This window comes from Hippoglossus stenolepis, chromosome 11 (assembly GCF_022539355.2).
Source record: "Hippoglossus stenolepis isolate QCI-W04-F060 chromosome 11, HSTE1.2, whole genome shotgun sequence".
NCBI classification, from domain to species: Eukaryota; Metazoa; Chordata; class Actinopteri; order Pleuronectiformes; family Pleuronectidae; genus Hippoglossus; species Hippoglossus stenolepis.
Window position 1 is genome coordinate 24,598,841 of NC_061493.1, and position 24,487 is coordinate 24,623,327.

The 24,487-nt window shown below is 44.9% G+C and overlaps 1 protein-coding gene across 6 annotated transcripts in view; it reads right to left on the minus strand.

The window, feature by feature from the left end:
- Positions 1-24,487, minus strand: part of rasal2 (RAS protein activator like 2) — a 45,555-nt gene that overhangs the window by 13,423 nt on the left and 7,645 nt on the right. The window contains exons 1-5 of one of the 6 annotated variants that reach the window (XM_047341991.1): positions 23,804-24,436; positions 14,540-14,667; positions 14,330-14,453; positions 5,841-5,947; positions 2,608-2,720 (exon numbers count right to left, since the gene is read on the minus strand). In XM_047341991.1, the coding sequence (XP_047197947.1) occupies positions 2,608-2,720; positions 5,841-5,947; positions 14,330-14,453; positions 14,540-14,667; positions 23,804-24,299 (968 nt within the window). In that variant the 5' untranslated portion in view covers positions 24,300-24,436. Of the gene's footprint in view, positions 1-2,607; positions 2,721-5,840; positions 5,948-8,345; positions 8,587-12,779; positions 12,814-14,329; positions 14,454-14,539; positions 14,668-23,803; positions 24,437-24,487 lie in introns of those variants that run through there. The other 5 variants (XM_047341992.1, XM_047341990.1, XM_047341993.1 and 2 more) reach the window with 5 other exon arrangements.

The window sequence follows — 24,487 nt, forward strand, 5'->3', positions numbered from 1 at the left end:
GACACGAGGCTGAATTTAAAACCTCAGATTTTCATATTTGAGATAATTTCCGACAAATTAAAACAATCTTATCAAAGACTTGATTGTGGCTTGGCCCACTATTAGAAGACAGGAAGACAGGAAGACAGGAAGACAGGAAGGGCTGGTCTCCTGCATTAGGACAGAAACCTGATCCAGTCAGAGGAAGCACTTACTGACCACACACAGATACAGTGAAGAAGCAGGGCATCATGACAGCGCCCAAACGTAAAGCTAAAATCATCGCCCCCTTGTGGCTTGCTGCAGTAATGGGCATTAACCTCTTCCATGTTAGCAGATGGGACATGGACTGAACTTAAAAAATCAAAGTAGACGTTTAATAAATGTTTGTCAAAGATGTTATAAAGTGAGAAGTAGAGTCATTTTCTATAGACTTCTATAGAAACTACCAGTGGAGTCGCCCCCTGCTGGTCATTGGAGAGAAGACAGGTTTCAGGTTTTCAATGTTTTCTCAGTTTGGTGTCTGACGACTCAACTGGTCCGAACCTCGGCAGCAAACTTCTCATTAACATCAGCTAGGAGCTCGTCCGTAACCATGACAACAGAACTTAGACAAACTTGTCCCAAAGACACGTCTGAACACACACACACACACACACACACACACACACACACACACACACACACACACACACACACACACACACACACACACACACACACACACACACACACACCTACCTGAACCTCAGTGTTTTGGAGAGCTGAGCTTGTTGAGCTCTTCGGAGGAGAGAGGACGAACCGTCCATCAGGAGTTAGGGCTCAGAGCTGACTGAGAGAGGGGCTGTGTGTGTGTGTGTGTGTGTGTGTGTGTGTGTGTGTGTGTGTGTGTGTGTGTGTAAAGCATTATCCTGCTGTCCAGCTGGCTGACTATCTGTCGACTATAAAGCTCTACACTTTCCACCCTCATTGCATCAATATACTCTCAGACACACACAGAGAGAAAGAATCCACTCATTCTCATTTCATCAGTGTGTTCATTGGAGACAGGATTAGCCTAGCTTAGCACAAAGACTGGAGGCAGTAGGAAACTACTAGCCTATATGAATTGAAAGAGTAAAATTAACCTTAACTCTCCGATGTTTTTTAGCATCAGCAATTGAACTGTGTTTAAATGTAAAATCCATCAGACTGGAATCACTGAGAACTGCAAAGTCATCACTGTTTCTGACACAATAGTCCTGCAGCCGCTCGTCCAGTTAAAACACATCCAGTGCTGGACTGAGTAATGGAGCGAGGAGGAGGAGGAGGAGGAGGAGGAGAAAACCACCACCTCCTGAAAACAGGAGGCTGACGGATCATTAAGGAAACAGACTGACCAGAAACAGAAGGAATCGGAGGCAGGAAATGAAGTTTTAATGTGACAGAGCCATCACTGCTCAGAGTCACTGAACCACATAAACAAACTGCGGCTTCGAAAACTTCACCTTGAACAGAACAGAGATTCTTAACAGAGCATCTTCATCATTTTCATGGTCACTGATCATTAACTCTCATTGTGATGAGGACGCTACTGGACCAGAATTTATCATCATTAATGAGGAAAAGACGAAGGAAAGTTAGATGGACGGTGGATGGAGAGACAAGGATGGGGTCAATGTCAAGGGAGACTATGAGGAGATTAAGGACAAGGTCGGGGATGAGGATGAAGACAGGGTAGAGGACGAGCACGAGGACAAGGTTGAGGTCAAGGACAAGATCAGGGACTAGGTTGAGGAAAAAGACGTGGCTGAGGACGAGGAGGGTGCAGTGTGTAAGGTTGGAGCTGTGATGTGCAGGAGTATAGACTGGTCTCTTTAGACTATTTCACTGTTTTCATGAAGCTCATCACATCAACATCAGCTGATCCACACTGAAACAACCTTCACCTGTAACAGACACGCAGCCGACACAGCACAGCCGACACACAGCCGACACACACAGCAGACACACACAGCAGACACACAGCAGACACGCAGCAGACACGCAGCCGACACAGCCGACACACAGCCGACACGCAGCCGACACGCAGCCCACACACACAGCAGACACACAGCCGACACGCAGCAGACACGCAGCCGACACACAGCCGACACACAGCCGACATACACAGCAGACACGCAGCCGACACACAGCCGACACACACAGCAGACACACAGCAGACATACACAGCAGACACACAGCAGACATACACAGCAGACACGCAGCCGACACGCAGCCGACACGCAGCCGACACACAGCCGACACACAGCCAAACACAGCCGACATACACAGCCGACACACAGCAGACATACACAGCAGACACACAGCAGACATACACAGCAGACACGCAGCCGACACGCAGCCGACACGCAGCCGACACACAGCCGACACACAGCCGACACACAGCCGACACACACAGCAGACACACAGCAGACATACACAGCAGACACACAGCAGACATACACAGCAGACACACAGCCGACACGCAGCCGACACGCAGCAGACACGCAGCAGACACGCAGCCGACACGCAGCCGACACGCAGCCGACAGACTTTGGCTTGGTGCTGTGGTAAAGGAAGAGTTTCAGACGGACGAGTGGAAGTTACCTGTCGGGCTCAGGGGGTCGGAGCGACGGCAGTTTGAAGCTGGTGTTTCTGTCCAGTTTGGTTTGACTCTTCGTTCTCTTGATGGAGCCTTTGAGACGTTTACTGAAAAACCCCTGAAAGGTCAAAACAAAGGACAGAGACATATCAGAGAGCTTGAAGGATGAAGAGGAGGCCAATCCCTCCTCCTCTTCCTCAGGAATGTAAAGTCAGCAGACACTGAGGACGAAGAGATAACTGCTGCAGCGAGTCCTCGGACTGACATGACTGAGATTCTCAACATTACTGTCCACAGAGCTTTCACTGAGCCGAGGAGAGGAAGACGAACTGGCTGAGAGGACAAATCACGGCTTCACTAAAAACATCAGGGTTCAACATCTAGAGAGCATGAACCTCTACAGTGAAACCTGATCAGTAATTTGGTGAATGAGAATGTGTTCCTTAATAATGTTTTATAATTCCACAGTTTTCTCATGAGACAAAATCAACAGGAAACATTTTCATTCAGCTCTGTGATGGTGAATTAACCCAAAAATCTAAGTTATCACAACTCATAAATGTATGACACAGTTTAAGATGTAAAGAATCATACATCATACTTCATACGTTGGGGCTGCAACTAATAATTAATGTTTAATCTCCCAATTGTTTTCCTGATTAATCGTCCTAATTGATCGTTACATTGATCGTAACATTGATCTGGTTCAGGAAGTAAATTGACGATTAAGAAAATCCTCCTGGAACCAGGTCGACCGGCTGCAAGAGGATTTGTCAAACATTTGATTCGGAGCAGAACAATATTGGCAAATGGTAAAAGTCGAAGGTACAAGACAGTGTAGGTTTAAGAGTGAAGGAACTACACATCCCATAATCCATTGTGAATGATCCTGTCCCACGACTTCCAGCTCCTTTTGAACTTAAACTTTTTGTTAATATAGTATTGTAATATATTGTAGTTTGTGTCTTGTATGTTTGTATGTAGTGTTTCATAAAGTGTAGTAACTCAGTGAGCTCCACCAATCAGAGATGTTGCTCTTACACCTGAGGATTGTGGGTAGTGTTGTCCCCTTGACATCGTGTATAAAACACATTTTTCTTAAAGAGCAGTTGATATTATACAGACTTGTGGCTTCTACAGGAGAATATAACATAGGTTCACAGATGGGAACAATGATAATCAATAACGAAATAATGATTAATAAAAATGAAAAATTCACAGTAAAGTGTTTCAGTTCATCAAACCAGTGACCAGTGTAACTTATTGAATCTGAACCATTTTCCATCACAGCGCCTCCCTCAGGCCAAACACTGACATGTTTTCCAGTGATGACTCATCACTCTGAGCTGACGGGTACGACCAATAACAGACAGTCTGCGGTCACATGACTACGCTGCTTCTAATCGCATTGATCAAAGTCTTGAGCAATCACATCCTTCCTGACAATAAAAGTGTCGGGCAGAGCAGAGGAAGTGAGCGGCCTCGTTTCCTGAGATATTAATATCCTCCCCCGCCCCTCCTCCCCACACGCTCCCTGCAGGCTCACTGGTTCCATTAAACCATCAGAATGAAGATCCTGCCACAGACTCAGACACTTCAACAACGTCTCCACAGGCCGACTTCGTTTAACACGTGTCCATCACAGCTATCCATCGGGATTATATTCATCAACACAATGACCACTGCTTCATGTCAGTGTTCAGAGGATCAACTGACTTCCAGGCTGTATGAACTCCCAGCATGCACTCTGCCTGAGTTCCCGGCACAAAGGAACACTGACGACATCTGAGCAGACGTACAAACAAATAAAAAAGACGTAATGTTCCTCCAGAACATCTTCACTTGTCCTCGTCATGACTTAATCTTCAGGATGCCCCTCGTTCTTCTTAAGGAACCTTCATTTAGTTTCCCATAGATCTTGAACTAACCACAGCACCATAAACTCTCCTAAAACCTCCTGAGCACAACAAGAACCTGTTAAACAAAGGCCCTGTACACAGCTGGTATTAACATGTGGTTCTTGTGATCCGATCTCAAGAGGACAGCTCTGACACACATTCCGAGGTGGACGCTGCAGTTTCAGTAGAAATCAAATGTTTTTTGTCTCTTCTCGTTAGTTTGTTTTCTAACATGCAACATTGATGACAACATAATGATGACTGGACACGGACACGACACACACACACACACACACACACACACACACACACACACACACACACACACACACACACACACACACACACACACACACACACACACACACACACACACACACACACAAACTGTTGCTTTCATTGGGTTCAAATCTGATTCAGTTTAAAAGTGCATTCAGTGAAATGTACTGAACCACCTGCAGCTGACAGGAGGATTCTACTGATCCAATCAGCTCATCATCCTCCTACACTGACCAAACATCCCAGAATGCACCTGACCATCACTGTTTTATCATGACACCGAACTTAAAGCAACACTCCTCATCTTTTCTACCTTAGCAAGGAGCTAAGGTAGAAAACTGAACAAGGAGAAAGTTTCCTCCTTCTCTCCCTGAGCGTCTGTTCTCTGTGACTCTGCTGAGTGGGTTCCATCTCCTGTGAGAAGAACTGACTGAGAGTCAGCTTCAACTGTCACAACCAGCTGCAGCTGAAGAGTGAAGCTGAACTGAGATCAGTTAAAAAGACTCTGAAGTTATTAAAAAACAGAGTTTATCTCCAATATTCAGCAGGAAACTTTGAAACATGAAGAATTCTGAACAGAGTTTGGTGGATTTGTTACAGCAGCAGCTCTTCAGGGTCAGGAAGCAGAGGATCATGGGTAATATCCAGTGGGACGACTCAGTCAGAGTCAACACATTGAGACACTTTGTTTTTTCTACACATGAAACCACTTCGTCAGACAGAGTCCAACAGTTAATCATGTGTGGCCGCAGGGGGCGCTGTTGCTCAGTAACAGTTACATAGTGTTGATTTAAAGAGCAGCAAAGTTCAGACCGGCTCGTTCTGTCTCATGAACACACTTTCACACCTTGTTTCAGACGTTTCATTTCCATCTGAACCTAAACATCAGGTGTGAAAGGTTCCTCAGACCAGAAGAGGTGTTCTGGATCAAACTGAACCATGGTTCGGTTTGTTTGCAGAGTGAAAACACTTTGTTAGTAACTTAAACATCTCACAATAAACATCTACAGCCTCCATTGTTCATATGACTGATGATTAAAGACAGTGTGTGTGTTCCTGACCGGCACTTTAAAAGGTGACGAGTTTGGATTGTCGACGGCGACGGTCTTCTCTGAACTCCCCGGGCCGGAGATGCTCCTCCTCCTCGGAGATCGCTCCGAAGACACCTCTGTGGAGACAGAGAGAGAGAGAGTTAAACCAAAACAGCATCTTCCTCCTCTGAAACCACTTCATCATCTCCATCATCTTCAGTGGGCGTCAGACTGAGGCAGATGGACAGAGGACGTGGTGAAAATAGACAAGATGGAGGACGTCTGGACGGAGGAAATGTATTTCACCTGCAGGAACTTCAGTCCTGAGGTTTCGAACCTGTTTGTTTTACGTCTCAAACAGATCTTCACGTCTGTGTTGGAGCCATTTTTATATTTGAAACAAGAGCAGAAACGTTTATGATCTGATACTTTTATTTTTAACTATCAATTCATTATCTCCAGAAGAAACGGTGACGACAGCTTCAACAGACTTCGTTCTGATCAGGCTGCTGAAAGTTTCACAACAAAACCAAACTTTACCACTAGGTGTCACAAATGAGGGATGTTCCAGACTGGAACATAAAGAAACTGAAAGAGTGTCCACTGGGGGGCAGTAATACAGTCACTGATCCTCTTTATATACAGTCACTGATCCTCTTTATATACACTCACTGATCGTCTTTATATACAGTCACTGATCCTCTTTATATACAGTCACTGATCATCTTTATATACAGTCACTGATCATCTTTATATACAGTCACTGATCATCTTTATATACAGTCACTGATCGTCTTTATATACAGTCACTGATGGTCTTTATATACAGTCACTGATCCTCTTTATATACAGTCACTGATCATCTTTATATACAGTCACTGATCGTCTTTATATACAGTCACTGATCGTCTTTATATACAATCACTGATCGTCTTTATATACAGTCACTGATGGTCTTTATATACAGTCACTGATCCTCTTTATATACAGTCACTGATCCTCTTTATATACAGTCACTGATCCTCTTTATATACAGTCACTGATCGTCTTTATATACAGTCACTGATGGTCTTTATATACAGTCACTGATCATCTTTATATACAGTCACTAATCATCTTTATTACAGTCACTGATGGTCTTTAAATCTGGGTTTTTATATACAGTCACTGATCGTCTTTATATACAGTCACTGATCATCTTTATATACAGTCACTGATCATCTTTATATACAGTCACTGATCATCTTTATATACAGTCACTGATCGTCTTTATATACAGTCACTGATCGTCTTTATATATAGTCACTGATGGTCTTTATATACAGTCACTGATCGTCTTTATATACAGTCACTGATGGTCTTTATATACAGTCACTGATGGTCTTTATATACAGTCACTGATCATCTTTATATACAGTCACTGATGGTCTTTATATACAGTCACTGATGGTCTTTATATACAGTCACTGATGGTCTTTATATACAGTCACTGATGGTCTTTATATACAGTCACTGATGGTCTTTATATACAGTCACTGATCCTCTTTATATACAGTCACTGATGGTTTTTATATACAGTCACTGATGGTCTTTATATACAGTCACTGATGGTCTTTATATACAGTCACTGATCCTCTTTATATACAGTCGCTGATCATCTTTATATACAGTCGCTGATCGTCTTTATATACAGGCTTTACAGTCATAGTGTGATGGTCTTTATATACAGTCACTGATCGTCTTTATATACAGTCACTGATCATCTTTATATACAGTCACTGATGGTCTTTATATACAGTCACTGATCGTCTTTATATACAGTCACTGATCGTCTTTATATACAGTCACTGATGGTCTTTATATACAGTCACTGATGGTCTTTATATACAGTCACTGATGGTCTTTATATACAGTCACTGATGGTCTTTATATACAGTCAGTGATGAGAAGAAAGTCCTTCTCATGTCCAGCTTCATTAGTCTGATACGATATAAGATATTGAAGGAATCATTTCATTAAGAAGATGATTTGAACATCTGGATTTTATTTTGAACTTTATAAAAACATCATGAAGTCTGAAGCAGAAAATGTAAACGTGTTTTTTCATCTTTTCACATTCTAATGAAAACATTCACACACAAACATGGGTCAGATGTGAATCAGCTGCTTCACTCACACTGACCCAGGATCTGCAGTGACATCACACATGACGCTTCATGAAAACACAAACATCCTGCTGCTCTGCCTCACTGAACATTCGCCACAGGAACACAGCACTCAGCATTTATCTGCTGGATCAAGTTCCAACTGCAGCTACGTGCACACTTCATGCACGTGCACGTAGCGCTGTACGGAAGCTGGGACAAACTTTCATGCACCCCCCCACCCCAGTAATAGAAAAAGAGGAATGAGGTCGACCACCATCGCTCCTCTTTCACCGCCAAGACAAAGTTGATGCAACATGAAGTCAGGTACGACAAGTCACATGACATGAAACACAGAGAGAGGGGGGGGGGGAGAGAGAGGAGACAATACCTCGATCGCAGCTGTTCCCCATCATCTGAGGAGAGGACACGGACACACACACACACACACACACACACACGGTCAGACGGGATTGGCCGGAGCAGCCGCCACCTGTCAGCCAATGAGATTAAGCTGCAAACGTCCGTCTTCGTCCTGTGAACATCCTCAACTGTGGCGTCCCCCCCCAACCTGCCTCTCCCTCCTCAGCACCGCATCCTTCATCCTTCCTGCTCTCCCATCTCTGCCCTTCTCTCTCTCCCTCCCTCCCTCCCTCCCTCTCTCTCTCTCTCCGTCTCTCTCTCTCTCTCTCTCTCTCTCTCTCTCTCTCCCTCTCTCTCTCTCTCTCCGCCTCTCTCTCCGCCTCTCTCTCCCTCCCTCCCTCTCTCTCTCTCTCTCTCTCTCTCTCTCTCTCTCTCTCTCTCTCTCTCTCTCTCTCTCTCTCTCTCCCTCTCTCTCTCTCTCTCCGTCTCTCTCTCGCTCTCTCTCTCTCTCTCCCTCTCTCTCTCTCTCTCTCTCCGTCTCTCTCTCTCTCTCTCTCCGTCTCTCTCTCTCTCTCTCTCTCTCTCTCTCTCTCTCTCTGAGTGCTGAGTTTTTACCGCATGTATTCAATCAATTGCTCCAACTACACTGTTCTGCTTTCTCTCTCTCCCTCTGTCTCTCGCTCCTCCCAGCTGACTGATATAGGACACAACTCTGGAGGCTTCAACTAATAACTGTGTGTGTGTTCGTGTGTGTGTATGTGTGTGTGTGTGTGTCTCATCATTTGCTGTTCAGACAAATGTAAAAAATCATCACATCAACAGAGCTGATGATGATTTCATCAGTGACTTTAAAACATGTCAAACATCACTAATAAGAAAAACTAAGTGACTATATACAAAATTACTTTCTCTGTATAAATGTTCGACTTTCCAGTTCTGCTGAGAGAACAGAGGCAGGGTTCCCCCTGCTGGTCACACAGAGGATGACACGCTGGTGGTTCATTGATGCTGAGTCACAGTGTTCCCTCCACAGTGAGACTCAGTTCTGATGGATGAAGTTAAACTTCAAGTCTTTTTCTCTTTACAGCAGGAAGTCGTTGGAAAGGATCATTCACATGCTTTATGGGATGTGTAGTTCCTTCACTTCAAAATAATCATGTACAAAGTCAGGTACCTTTGCCTTTTTTCTGTTTTCCAATATTTTCTTTCTCTGAATGAAATGGTCATAATTCATCTCAAAGCTGGTGGATCTGGTTCCAGGATTAACATTTTTGTTATAAGGATTTTCTGAAACATCAACAAAGAAAATGAACGAGAAATTTTCTTCCTGAACGAGACTGTGGCCAATACTCAGTGATATGGAGATGCAGTGAACTAATATCATCATCCTCATCCTCCTCAACAGTTTGATAAAGTTTAGTGAAATGAGAGTTCATCAGACCATGCGTTCATGAGCAGTGTCTCTTCATGTATTGGAACAATGAGAAGTTTCGGACAGTAATAATTTGAAGGTCACTCTCAAGTGTTGGATTTCTGAGGTTTGACCAAAGCTCCAAAACAAGCGGCAAAACGATATTGTGTTTAAACGTTCAAATGAGAGTGAGACCGTCCTGAAATAGACACAAGCTGTTTGTAATCTATCGGGCAACTGAGGCTGGGGAGTGGAACCTGCAGACGCCTGCTCCGTGATCCTCAGTGATCCTCCGTCCTCTCAGGGTTTTACCTTCATCCTCCCGCTGCAGTTAGCGAGTTATCGATTGGAGGAGGTTCAACCGAGTCTCAGCTCAACCAATAGTTTTGGTGGATTCGCTGACGGAGACTGTGACCTTCACAATGTGGAACAGAGCAGCAGGGAGATGACCACCTTCACTGACAGACGACACGCTGCCACTCAAACTCGTCTTGGAGCAGAGCGGCCCTGGCGGCCCCGACCACCTGGGCTCTGGGCGAAAACAACTCACGTTTCGGTTTGTGGTTATTGAACTTCTCAGAAAGACTCGTGAGCAAACGCTGCTAAAAATAATCCTGAGAGCAGGAAGCTGAGAGGTTGTTATCAGGTGTCACATCCTGGCTGTGACGACACCAGACGGAGAAACTCTTCATCAGTCTGCTTTACTGTGACTCCCTGAGCTGAACATCTGCTCACATCTGCTCACACAAGTTCAGCAGCTGATGAGGAGACAGTTCCTCAGAGAACAAGATGATGACCGCTGCTGTTTCCTGGTTTAGTCTGAACCAAAACCTCAGGTATATATGTTTAGAATGTTTGAACCACCAGCACGTTTATTTGGTGCATTTGAACTAGTGTAGAGTACTGTAGAACTGTGGAGTACTGTAGTACTGTGGAGTACTGTAGAGTACTGTAGAACTGTGGAGTACTGTAGAGTACTGTAGAACTGTGGAGTACTGTAGTACTGTGGAGTACTGTAGAGTACTGTAGAACTGTGGAGTACTGTAGTACTGTGGAGTACTGTAGAGTACTGTAGAACTGTGGAGTACTGTAGAGTACTGTAGAACTGTGGAGTACTGTGGAGTCATGTCCTCCATTCAAACAAAAATAATACTACCCCCCAACCTGACAACACGCCCACTTCAGACGCCGTCTACAAACCAATCAGAGTCAAGTACAGGTAGACTCCGCCCACGTAAGTGATGACGACGGGACGTACGTATTTCAAACTAAATTCTTTAGTCCCTAAATTACAATGAGAAACCAGAACTAACAGATCAAAGGAAACATGGAACAAACAGGAAGCTTCAGACTCAGATCAGAAATTACCAGCGCCACCTGCTGGTCACAGGCCTGTGCAACAACAACACAAACTATCAATGGGCTCGAAAAAACAAACTCAACATACTTTTGTACCATTATAGAAAAACAAAACAAATTGAGCTTTGAAAACTGTTGATTGTTTGATAAAAATAATGACATTTATTATTACTGGTGATTATGATTAATAATAATAAAACAGCCCAGATAAGAAACAATCTGTGCTGTTTTGAGGGTTCCAGATGAAAAAAGTCCTCATCAAGACTAAAACCAGGTGAAGTTGGTGTCACAAGGTGGAGCCGGGACACAGAGGAAAGACCACACCCATTCAGACGCCATGCTGGTTTACAGTCCCGGGAAGTCAGTCAAAAGAGTTTCCTTTCTCGTGATGTCACACATGTCGTAAAAGACGACAAACATCGATTGTTCAGGGTGAAATGTTTCATCTCAGCCGAAACACAACAAGAATCTAGGACTCTATTATAGGCCGTTTTCAGACATCAACCACCCCCCCCCACTCACTCACAGTGAATCAGTGGAGGATCCGCTGCTGTGTTCACACTTCTCCTGGATTTATACTTTATAACCTGTACTACACCCACCCACCAGGGGGCGATCTAGATGATTTGGCTTCACTCTGGGAGATGTCATGTGGTCCATCTTTATTTACCGTCTATTCTCTGAAGACACTGAACATTTAGTATGAATTTAGACTTGTGTTTATTCTGTTTTATAATAAAAATCAACATTACCAGTCCTCCTACTCACAATCAACACACACACACACACACACACACACACACACACACACACACACACACACACACACACACACACACACACACACACACACACACACACACACACACACACACACACACACACACACACTGAACTATTCAGAGAATTTCTTTTCACATCATGAAACCAGTTCCGCCTCCTCTCACAACACTTCACATTCCTGAGTTCATTCATATTAAACTGAGACAGAGCTCCGGCTCAGCTGGAGTCAGGGGTTTGTAGTATTATGGTCTGTTCAGAGTAAGAGCTGATTTTAATTATTTGATTTAATTAGACAAAATGGAGATGAAAAACATCTGTTGTGCAATAATTAGAAACAACAATGTCATGAATTAGAAATATCACCTGTGGTTTCAGTCTGTGCTTGGTCACCGCGACCTTTGACCTCTGAAATCTAATCGTCTTTGAGTCCAAGTGACAACTGATCAAAATGTGGAGAAATTCTCTGAAGTCAAACTTGAAACGTTCGAGAGCCCGAAAACAAGTTGACCCACGACGCCACCTTGTGGAACGTCTCCACCTCCCACTGTACTACAGTCAAGGTAAAATATCTCAAACACAAACGCCCAGCACGAGTCTGTGCTGTAGTGATATGTCTGTCTGTCTGTCTGTCTGTCTGTCTGTCTCAGTCTGTCTGTCTGTCTGTCTGTCTCAGTCTGTCTCTGCTGTCTGTCTCAGTCTGTCTCTGTCTGTCTGTCTGTCTGTCTGTCTGTCTGTCTGTCTCTGTCTGTCTGTCTGTCTGTCTCAGTCTGTCTGTCTGTCTGTCTGTCTGTCTGTCTCAGTCTTCTCAGTCTGTCTTCTGTCTGTCTGTCTGTCTGTCTGTCTCAGTCAGTCTGTCTCAGTCAGTCTGTCTCAGTCTGTCTGTCTCTATGTTTAAAGTTAGAGACTCACCCAGGTCGTCCATGAGAGAAGCTGCACATTAACTCATGTCGTCTGAGAGTAAACAGTCATTCAGTGTGAGACAGCCTCAGTACGCCAGCACGCACACACACCCCCGACCCAGACCTTCACAATAAAAGGTCCTGCTTATTAAACGTGAGCTTTTTTCTAAAGCTCAGGCAAAGTCACTCTGATGGTAAATTAATATAATGACTCTGTATTTAGTGTGTGTCCTTCTTGTCGAGTGTGTTTCTGTGAGGATTAACAGAGGCACTGAGTCACATGATAAACAGCAGGGCAGGGAAATAACAAAGATACTTCTGTATCCATCTGTAACTGCTTTTTGAAAAGATTTGTTTTATTTATTGATTATCTATTGGAATAACTTGATCATCAGCACAGACATTTTAAATGAATATGAACTTTTGATACCATTGTGGCTTTTATTTTGAAGGTAGGGTTGCAGGATGTGCGGTTTTATTGTGGAGGGACTGACAAGAGGAGAGCAGCCTGTGGAATGCAGCTGATCCAGAGTCTGAAGGAGTTTCACCTCAACCAGAGATTAGACTGAGACGATAGGAAATACACCTCATACTGTTTAAATAATACAGGTTTATAAAAACCAGAGATTAGACTGAGACGACAGCAATAGAAATAGTGATTTATTAAGGTTTTCAATTAGTTTTATTTCTGTTTCGTGTGGTTTTATCTTGTGGTGTTAAACACTAAATAAATCATATTTTTACAAACAGACTAAAACCCTTTAAATGTGGTGATGGACGAGGTTTAAATCCAAATTTATTGCCTATACATACCCAGAATAATCTCCTCTCCCATCCACTCAGGACCAAGCACCGGACCTGGGCCGCCCCCTCCCTCTCTCCCCAAACACGTCCGTGACTGCACCGACCTTACCATGTTCAAAACTCTAATCAAAACTCACCTTTTTAGAATTGCTTTTAATGTGAATGTTTGATATGTGCTCTATGTTTATATTGTGCTACTTTTTATGCTAAACTTTGTCATTGAGTATCATGAACATAAACTGATCAGTTTACACTTTAAGGATGTCGCGTTTCACCAGATTCATATGGTAACGTGACATTAAACCAACCCTGGTCCCCTGCAGCTTCGGGTGGGAATCCCCTCTGCCCAGGCATCCCACCGGGGGCAGCAGGGTCACTCCTGCTCCCCCAGACGGACGGACCGACACTGGACGCTTTGTCTTCACACATTCCCCGGCTGCAGCAGACGCTCCCACACAGAGCAGCGAAATTACAGGCTGCACCTGAACGCCTCATTGTGAGTTCAGAGAAACGTTCACCTGACACTGAGTCTGAGAAACATGTGAACTACGTGGAGCTGAACCAGACATGTTTACACAATGTTTTCTTTACTGTATTTAAGTGCAGTAGTTTAATAAAGTAGTTTTTAGTATTAGTAGAATGATAATATTGCCACATATTGAACACACACACTCTCTCTCTCTCTCTCTCTCTCTCTCTCTCTCTCTCTCTCTCTCTCTCTCTCAGTGTCGTAACTTAAGACTGTTACAGTCTTACCTGTCACGGGGGTGCCCTCTGCCTGGAACTCTGGGAACTGTCCCTCTGAGGGGACGCTGACCGTCCTGCGGAGACTCCGCCCCTTCGCTGAGTCCGTGGGGCTCTCCTGAGCTTCACCTGTGGCCTGGAGAGAGAGAGACAAAGAGAGAGTTACAGAACAATAATCTGACCTGACTTCAGTGTTTCTGAAGCGGCGCCGTGACCTCTGACCTCGTCGTCCTTGTTGAGCAGGACGAGCTGGCTGTCCGTCAGGATGCAGAACTTCCTCTCCCAGGCTCCACTGTCAGTGTACGGACTCTGGCCGCAGGAGAAGCGATGAGCGGGAGGACCTTTAACGTCTGAAACCACAGAGAGGACGCATCACAAACCACTCTCACGCTGAAACAGTCATGAACAGCAGCAGGAGGCGCTGTTCTGCAGGAACAGGTTTACATTTGATCTCTTATTTTACTATTTTTATAATTATTATTACTTCATTGATTTTAAAGTTTCAATCAGTTATATTAAACTATCTATTTATTATCACAATGACAGATTTTTAAATCTTCACTCAGCTAAAGGACCAACAACAACCATGGGCCAGAGAGCGAGGGCCTGGTTACTCCACTGAGCGTGCAGAGCTCAGTGTGAACCTGCAGAGGGCGCTGTGCCGCTACGCTCTGTTCATCAGTCCAGTGGAGCAGAGGAAGAGTGACGTCAGGAGGAATCAACTTTCAGCTCAGCAGAGGTCAGAGGTCAGCAGCACACTGTTACCATGATGTCAGGTCAGCTCTGTATATTCATTTTGTAAAAACAGATTTATTCTATTACTGTAACTTTATCTTATTATTTATATTGTGATTTATCACTGACTTTATTTCTCTTTTTCACATGATTATATTTGATAAACCAGTGTGATGATAAAACTGCTTGAATCTTGAATATTATTAGTAACGCAACAAACCCAGAGAGATTACAGAGCAATAAACAAACAGGGATTAAATTAGACAGTTTATATTATATGTTTAAAATATTGAGATTATTAATATAGGTGTTCTGACATAAGGACATTTAATTTTTAGGTAAAATCTTCACAGAAAAGTAAATGACGGACGTTTGCTGCTGTGTCTCTGTCTCAGATGGTTTAAACTGATTTCCAGTAAACCTGGTGCAGGATGTTTTATTTGTCAGAGAAGAACTGGATCTGGATCAGGGGGCGGGTCCAGGGATCTTTGGCACTTTTTTTCACATTGAGAGATTGATGTTGTTTAACATTCTTATTGATTTCTCAGAGTAATTCATGGTGAAAACAATCAGACATATGGAGAGGTATCGATATACAGTAAGTGTGTGATTTGGTGCAGATTGAATTTGAGTGAGGTGGAGGTGTGAACTCTACTGACATGGTGATCTAAATAAACACACGTTTCAAATTGTTAGACCTTTGCAGTCAATCACACACACACTGGGTTATTACACAATCCGAAGTGCCCTTGGGCAAGACACTGACCCCAAACTGCCCCTGATGGCTGTGAATGTGTGTGGGGACAGTAAAGCTGTAGTGTAAAGTGCCTTGATGGTCATTTAGACTAAAATAGTGCGATATAAATACAGACCATCTAACACGAGTCCACTAATCCACACATGTAACTCTGCATAGTTTTAAATGAACGTCTCACTTTTACCATCTGAGTGAAAGAGAACAGGGAAACTTCATGCTGCTCTAATCACTTCCACATTTTACCATCTGGTCCTGACACAAGGTCACGGTGGAAATACAATAAAGAAATGTGCGCTGACTCCGAGTCAGCTGAGTCACTAGGAACTTAAGTTCAGGTTGTAACAAATAAAATAAAACGTGTAGTTCTGCGTCGTCTTGCTCGTATCATATAATTCTCGAGGAGGTAGCTGCCCCGTTTCCATGGGAACGAGGCGGTTAACCTTTCTGCTTCCTCAAGGTCAACAATGGACTTTGAACCTCAGACATTAAACCAACATGAGTGAGAACTAGAATCACCACACTGTGGTTCTATGCTTCCACCAGCAGGTGCGGTTTCAGTCGACATTAATTTTTTATCTAGACTCATACGAAGTCTTCGTGACCTTTAACCTTTCACCACCAAAATCGAATCAGTTGAAATGTGAGTCTAAGTGAACAATTGTGCCAAATTTGAAAGAATGATCTCGAAGTGTTCTTGAGATATTGTGTTCACAAGGATGAAACAGACGGACCGACAACCTGAAAACATAATGTCTCCGACCACTGGGTGTATCTGCGGAGGAAGATCTGTGCTGTGATCAAAAGCTCCAGAACCCGAGGATGAACTTTCAGTCTCAGACTCACATTTGTTTTGCTTCGTCTTTGTTGTAAAATGTTGAGAGTCGAGCTGAAGCGTTTGAGACGAAGCAGCAGTTTGTAGATGACGTGCGGTCACATGAAGCGAGTGGAGCTGAGGCAGGACGCCGTGTTTGTGCTGAAGGCAGCTGAGGATCTACATTTTGAGGAGACTATTTCTGGCTGCATAGTAAATCACCTGCGTCAGAGCTGGAGCTTAGGAACCCCTGGGAGACGAGAAGGGAGTCGCACCTGCTCCCGCTCAGAGCTGCAGAGTGAGAGAGCAGCGGCCACAGAGAAAGAAAAGAAAGCTAGTTTGAAGTATTCTTCTGTTCTGTCTCTGTCTCGCACTCGAGCTCGGCTAATTATCCGAGTCCTCTGCCGCTGAAGAGACATGTGGACGCCTCGGAGCCGACAGATGAGCGGAACAAAGACGGGAAGTGGGGACAGGACGGCGAGCTGCTCCCAGATCATCAGCTGAAGACAGAGAGCAAGAGAGAGCGAGCGTGGCCAGCTGCTGGCGTTACATAACAACTCGTACCTGCCTGAACCTCCGTCCTGGTTCAGCCCGGCATCACGCAAACCTCCACTGACATCAGGACGGAGCAACGGGGACGTTCCCTGATGAAAATACACTCTGCTGACGCCGGACTGAGACTTCAGCCGAGAGCACGGGACACAAACAGTTTGAAGATGAGAGCGTGAACCAAACCTCATTCATTATTCAAACAATTTCAGAAAAACCCAGAAACCCAACAATCCAGTGCAGAACTTCAAACTCTGATTACATTTCCCTTCCCCACATTATCTCTTCCTTTATTTATCTGGTGAGAGCTTCACGTCTCCTTTGTTCAGATATTAACGATCTGATTTGAGTGGAGCAGAGCTGATTCAACCACATGTTGCTTTACTAACACATTCACATCACAACTGTACAAACATCTGTTTATCCAAAGAGGTGAGTGTCCCTGACTGAGACCGAATAAATCAATTTAACATTCCTCTAACTTTTCTTGACCTTCATCATAAACAATGTCTGAGTCAAAACATCAGTCTGTGGCTCAAAGATCCAGATGAGTTTATTTTTAATTCTCTTTTTATTGGATTGTATCGATTTGATTAAATCTCTCCAAGCTTCCTGTTAGACTCTCAGAAAACAGTAATACTGAATTCAAACAAAGCAGCAACTTAAATTAATACTAGATCCTCACCCTGCCACTGTACGTCTCCTCCAACCACACTTCAGCTGTTCCTGACATTTCATTCACAATAATATGAAGTCAATTTGACCTTTGACCCCTGAAATCTAATCAGTTCATCTTGGAGTCCAAGCAACAACTGATCAAAAGGTAAAGGAATTGACTAAAGGCGCCTTGACTTTGACCTTTGCCCACCAAAGTCTTATCAGTTGATCTCTGACTAAGCCGTTTTCAGACCTGAGCTCCAGGTGGAATCCAGAGACTCGTCTCCAGAGACTCGTCTCCAGAGACTCGTCTCCAGAGACTCGTCTCCAGAGCTTCTCCAGAGTTTGTGTTTCACAGCTGAACAACTCAGCAGCAGGTTTTCTGCACAGACTCGTTCACAGCATCAGATCCTCCTCCTGGTTCAGGTGAGAGGGGGGGCAGCCGGGTGCAGAGACAGAGACAGGAAGTGACGTGTTACCTCTGCTGCAGAGGTCACGTGATCATGTTGACATCACCTGACACCGTCGTCACCCCCCCACAGACTTTATAGGAGGAGGTCCGGTGAAACCTGAAACTGCGCAGCATCTCACTCGGACATTTGCGTTCACACATGCACTTCCTCCAGAGAGAGTATCTGCAGAGCTCAGTACATGTCTGAGAGCAGCTTAAGTGAATGTTTGTATTTAATTAGAATCAATTCATCAAATAAACCAAACTCATTCAGGTGTAATGTCCCATCCAACATTTTTTCAAAAACCTCACAGAGCTTCATGTCGACCAATCACCAGCTCCGTCTGCTTTTTAAAACTCTGCTGCACCTTTATTGTGAGAGATGAATTGAAGCGCGGCAGTGGCCCACAGGAAGTCGTCCCCGCCTGCGGAGGCGGACGGATTAAGCTTCTATATTTGTCTGGGGCCACTGGATGACCCAGGAGAAAGGTCAGAGCCACCCGACTGGGCGCCAAAAAACCACAGGCCCGGCCCGCGGTGTTTACCGGAGCGTGAAAATGATTTGTCTGCTGTCGGACACACACACGACTGAGTGACTAACATTGGCTCAGTTACTGTACTCCAGTGAAATGAAAGGCTCATTGCTCCAAACATCTCCTCCTTCACCGAAGAAACCAATTCATTGATCAACAGAAAATAAATGATAAACTTCATTGATAACTGATCGATAACTCAGCTGAGACACTTCATGACCGCACATTACAGGAAACTGAGTCTCATTGGTCGTCTGAAGACATCACCTGGGAAACTGATAAATCCCATGGTGTGTGTGTGTGTGTGTGTGTGTGTGTGTGTGTGTGTGTGTGTGTGTGTGTGTGTGTGTGTGTGTGTGTGTAACTGGACACTGGCCTAACCTCCAGTGGGAATGTGTGTGATGTGGGGAGTGTCCAGCACCTGTCCACACTCTAAACTCACGCTGCTGAGGACGCACATCAGCCGCCGCCTGACTCGAGTCACTGAGGTCAGATCATCCACGTGTTCACAGCTTAACTGAAGCTACATCAAACACGACAGACCATCATGCACTGCAGCCTGGGGAGGAGTCAGGAGGAGGAGGAGCTAATCAACGTGGATGATTGACAAGCTGATCACAGACCTGATCAAACAAACACTGACTCTGAACACAACAACACACTGTAAAACTGTACAGGTGAAAAACATTTCAACTTGAAGACTGTACCTAACGGACATGTTACACACAGACAGACACACAGACAGACAGAGAGACAGACAGACAGAGAGACAGACAGACAGACACACAGAGAGACAGACAGACAGAGAGACAGACACACAGAGAGACAGACAGACACAGACACACAGACAGACAGAGAGACAGACAGACAGACAGAGAGACAGACAGACAGACAGACAGACAGACAGACACACAGACAGACAGACAGACAGACAGAGAGACAGAGAGACAGACAGAGAGACAGACAGACAGACACACAGAGAGACAGACAGACAGAGAGACAGACAGACAGACACACAGAGAGACAGACAGAGAGACACACAGAGAGCAGACAGACAGAGGCTGCTTTGTCTCGCTGTATTTTCCCCTTTGCAGCAGGCAGGTCCGGTCTCCATAGCAACCAGTAAAAACAACAGGTCTTCTTCTCCAATCACAGAGCAGCAACATCACGTAACAGCTTTATCAAGATGGAACCATTCAACAGGAAGGGGGGGGGGGGAGGTTGACACCATGGAGAGAACAGAGAGGGGTGTGTCACCGAGAACACACACACACACACACACACACACACACACACACACACACACACAACCTGTTCCAGCTGATTTTCTGTCCACAACATCAACACAAGTCCAAACTCCAGTCATGTGGACGACCGGCGTAACCACAGCAACAACGAGGAGTTTTAAAACAGAAACATGCCGGTGTGGGCGGAGCCACAGATCAAAACTACACCAGATGCTGTGAAGACTTTTAAAATTCAAAATGAAAATAACATGATTTTAAAACAGTTCACTCCATAATGAGGGAGTCTGATATTTAACACAGGTCATGTTTAACAATCAGAGAAACTAGTCAATAACACTTAAATAAACTAATATTTGTGTGGTTTAATGAGTGCTGGTGTGGGCGGAGCCGTGGTCAGATCCCACTGGCGTTTAACGCGTCTCAGAGAGGAAATGACAGAAATAAACAAACTGAAATATTTAGTGTTTTCACAGTATTTGCTTGAAATGACTGAAACAATTCATCACTAACTAAAAAGATGCAGATTATCGTTTGATTGACGGACTAATAGATGAATGGACTTGTCCAGGTCTGCTGACGTCAGGCGAGGAGCCGTCCTGTGAAGGGACACCAGGGGACCTCCATCTGTCCAGGCTGGTACGAATCATCTGAGCTGTGTAATAATTCATACTGTGAGTTTTTCACTCTTTGTTGACAGGGACTCTGTTTAATATTTAAACACGCTGACTTCAGCAGGACGCTGCTGCATTTGCATCGAAGTGTCAATCACAGCAGAGGCCTGCATGGAGGGGGGTGGGGGAGGGGGTCGTCTCAGAGGTCAAAGGTGAAAGGCAGTGTCACCCCCTATCAGGCTGACGAGAGCAGCAGAGGAGACGAGAGGAGAGAGAAAGGCGACTGAAGGATGAATTGTTTCACTGAGAGAAGGATGGCGGACATGTTGACTGGTCAGAGCTGGTTCTGATCCACGAGGCTGCGTCCACACGAAGACGTTTTCATTTTACAACCATTTAACATCATGAAAATGACAGTGAAGGTGAAGAGTCGGAGCAGGGATTTCTTTTCTCTGAGCGACGACGAGGTGGAACTGTTACTGACAGGAAGTGTTAGCGACGCTTTGTGTTCACCGCTGGTCGTCGAGTCACGTGACTGATGAGAACCAATCAGGAAGAGAACGTGTCATCGTTTACTAAAGTCTCCGTTTCTGTTCAGACTGAAACACAAACCCAGAGTTTTCAAACTGACACGAGACCAGTTTACACAAGTCTCAGATTCAGAGGCTGGAAACTCCACCAGGCGTCACCATAGCAACAGTGATGCGTTTCACTTGTTTATTTGTAGTTATCTATATATATATACAAATCTGTAGATTCATCACTAATTGAAATAATTGTTGGTTTAGGATCGACTTACTAAACGTCACTGAGAAAGACGCTTCTAATTATATTTACTCCTGTAGACCTGCCTCAGGAGAGTCCTCTAACGTCTCCGGAGCAGAACCACAAACTGTGTTTTCCCATGAGTCCTCTCTGCAGAGACGAGTGGAGACGCTCTGGATGGACACCAGCGCTGAGACAAAACAGCGTGTTTTCAGATGTAACTGTTTGAATGGGCTCCTCAGTGGGAGCTTCACTTTCCCACCGCCGCAGCTCTGAAGGGTTGATGAGCTCAGGCGCTTGGCCTTTTGTTCCTGTGTGGGCTTTTATTGTGAAGGGGACGTTTACATACAAAAGGAAAACACACACACACTTTCTTTGTGTATGTGCATCAACTTACTCTAAACTTGCTAACATGCACTTTAAATCCAAGTCGTAACTGTGAACAGCTCTGTGAAAGTGGACCGGCCGCAATGTCCTCACATAGAATCACACACACACACACACACACACACACAACACACACACACACACACACACACACACACACACACACACACACACACACACACACACACACACACACACACACACACAGCCTCCAATTAGCAGTAGCCATTCATTTTCACATGAAATCTGTGTGAGAGCAGTGAATCAGCCCTGTGTGTGTGTGTGTGTGTGTGAACTCGGTGCACTGTGGTTTTTACCCAGCATGCTCTGGGGCTACTGGGAACTCTGACACTAGCCCTGTGTTTCAGTCAGTTCCTGCTCACGTCACTGCTGACTGACGTCGAGCGCTGTGGAGAAACAGGAAGTGAGTCGCTGTCATTCAGCTGCTGATTGGAGCGCTCAGCGGTGCACGGGGGGGATGAAAGTTCCTCATGTTCATGTGAACAACTTTGTTTCAGATTCAGTGTGAGTCACATCATGAAAACTCAGAAAGTCTCCTTCAGTGTCTGAACATCAGAGGATTCAAACACTCCCTCGACACTAAAAGCATTATGGGAGCTGTAGTTTGAAAACTGGAGGCGACTGTTTGCTAAATACAAGTAAAGCAAAAGATGGTTTGTAGACGGCGCGCGTCTGACAATGGCATGTTGTCAATGAATGAGGCGCTTTGGTTGCCATGGTAACACCATTATGGTATTCCTACCAGCATTAGCACTAGGGCTACATGATTTTATGTGCTGTGATTGTTGAACATCACGATGATGATATGCTTAAGTATACGGTGTTAAAGTCTTTCTGCTTTGGTTTCACTGCTATAAATCTTATACAGAAAGTGGTCTGTGCAAACCCTGAAATAAAAATAAAAGTATTATTTCCATTCCAACAACATAGTTTTATTGAAAACACGTCCCTGATCAAGGTGCGCTGAATATTTTCGGTATAATCATGGAGATATTAATCCTAGATTAATTAATTCATGGATTATGATGAAAATAACCAGATATAATTGAGGACTGTTATCTGGCTTTTATAGGTTCAAGGGCCTGTTGGGCTACTGAGTTCTACTGAGTGTTTAGATGTGTTTTTTATAAACCAGTTTTAATAATTCATGCAGCCTGACAGTCAGAAAGGTCACTGATTCATGATGTTAGAAAAAACAGAATTGAAGGCGGATGTTTGTAAAAGTGAAGCAGTGATTTCTCAGCAGGCGTCAGTTCTGCATGAAAACACACGTTCATTATCGTCTGGCTCAAAATATTACATCTGCATGTCAGCCAGTTTTCTAATGCAAAATTAAATTAGCATAAATTAACCTTCAAAATGGCGGCATGTTGGAGCATTATAGACTCTGAGTAAATGTACATGTAATGTTTTGTGATGCAGCTGCAGGCTGACGATGGTTTCACCCCAGGAAAATCGGAACATGAAGCATGTGAAAGAACTGAGATAATTCTTCCTCCCCTGTGATCACACTGCTCCCGTCACACTGCGATCAGCTGACACAAGTTAGTCATCAATCAAGAATCAATAGATATGAACTATTAATCCAGGATACCAGCCCAAAACCAAAGATATTAACTTTATCTTCACAAACGACTGATACAAGGAGCCGAAACTCGATTGACTTGTTCAAAGTATTTGTCTGTTTACGAAGAATCATTCTAAAGGTGTTGACAACACAACAAGACACAATAAGACAGAGGAGCTCGTCCACATTCAGTTTATAGTCGAATCAAAGGGCTTCGCTTCAGAAACTAACAGAGCTACGAGTTATTCTCAAATGTTTTTATCGTGTATGAAGTGACAGCGAGACTCTGACGAAGGTCAGAGAACCACCACCTGACCTCAGGAACAGTTAACACCGCCACTTTCTGTCACAGCCTGAACACAACACAACGCCAGGTAAACGTGAATCTCTCCTACCAGACTCCCCTCCGTCAGTTTCAGGATCGTCCCTGATGCCGATACTCGGAGAGAACGAGCGAATGAAGCTGCTGAAGACGGGAGCTCGTCGATCTGCAGCTGATCCCGCCTTCCTTAGCACCGTCCTCTCCGGGGAATCACCTGTCCCGGGCTCAGACATGGACCTGAGGAAGGGGAGGATCCTGCGCAGAGAGCCGGGCCTCATCGGGTCGTCGTGGAATCGTTCTGTGACGGAGCCAAACCCCGGGAGGCTGACCAGTCGTAGGTGAAGAGGCCGGACTCTCGGCCCTTTGACCTCGGGAGGGGACGTGTTGGCTGCCCCCGGCGCCAGGCGAGCAGATGTCCTCCACTTGTATCTGCCCAATAGCTGCTCAGGCTGGGGGTCAGATCTCCACCAAGGCTTCCTGTAATGGTGCCAGCGGTACGAGGCCCGGCAGGGACCCTGGACTGGACCCTTGCGGCCCTCAGCGGGGCCTCTGCTCGCTGCTCCACTCATGGTCCAGCACACGCAGGCCTCCCCCGGCAGCAGGAGCGAGCAGATGGAGGCTGAACAGCTGGTTTGCCGACAGCTGCGCTACCACGGACGTACCTCCCAGACAACACAGAGTCCGACACTGAGGAGACGTCGGTGCTGGTTTGTCCTACGATCTTCAGCTTCTGTCTGTCAACAGGCTGCTGACGCTC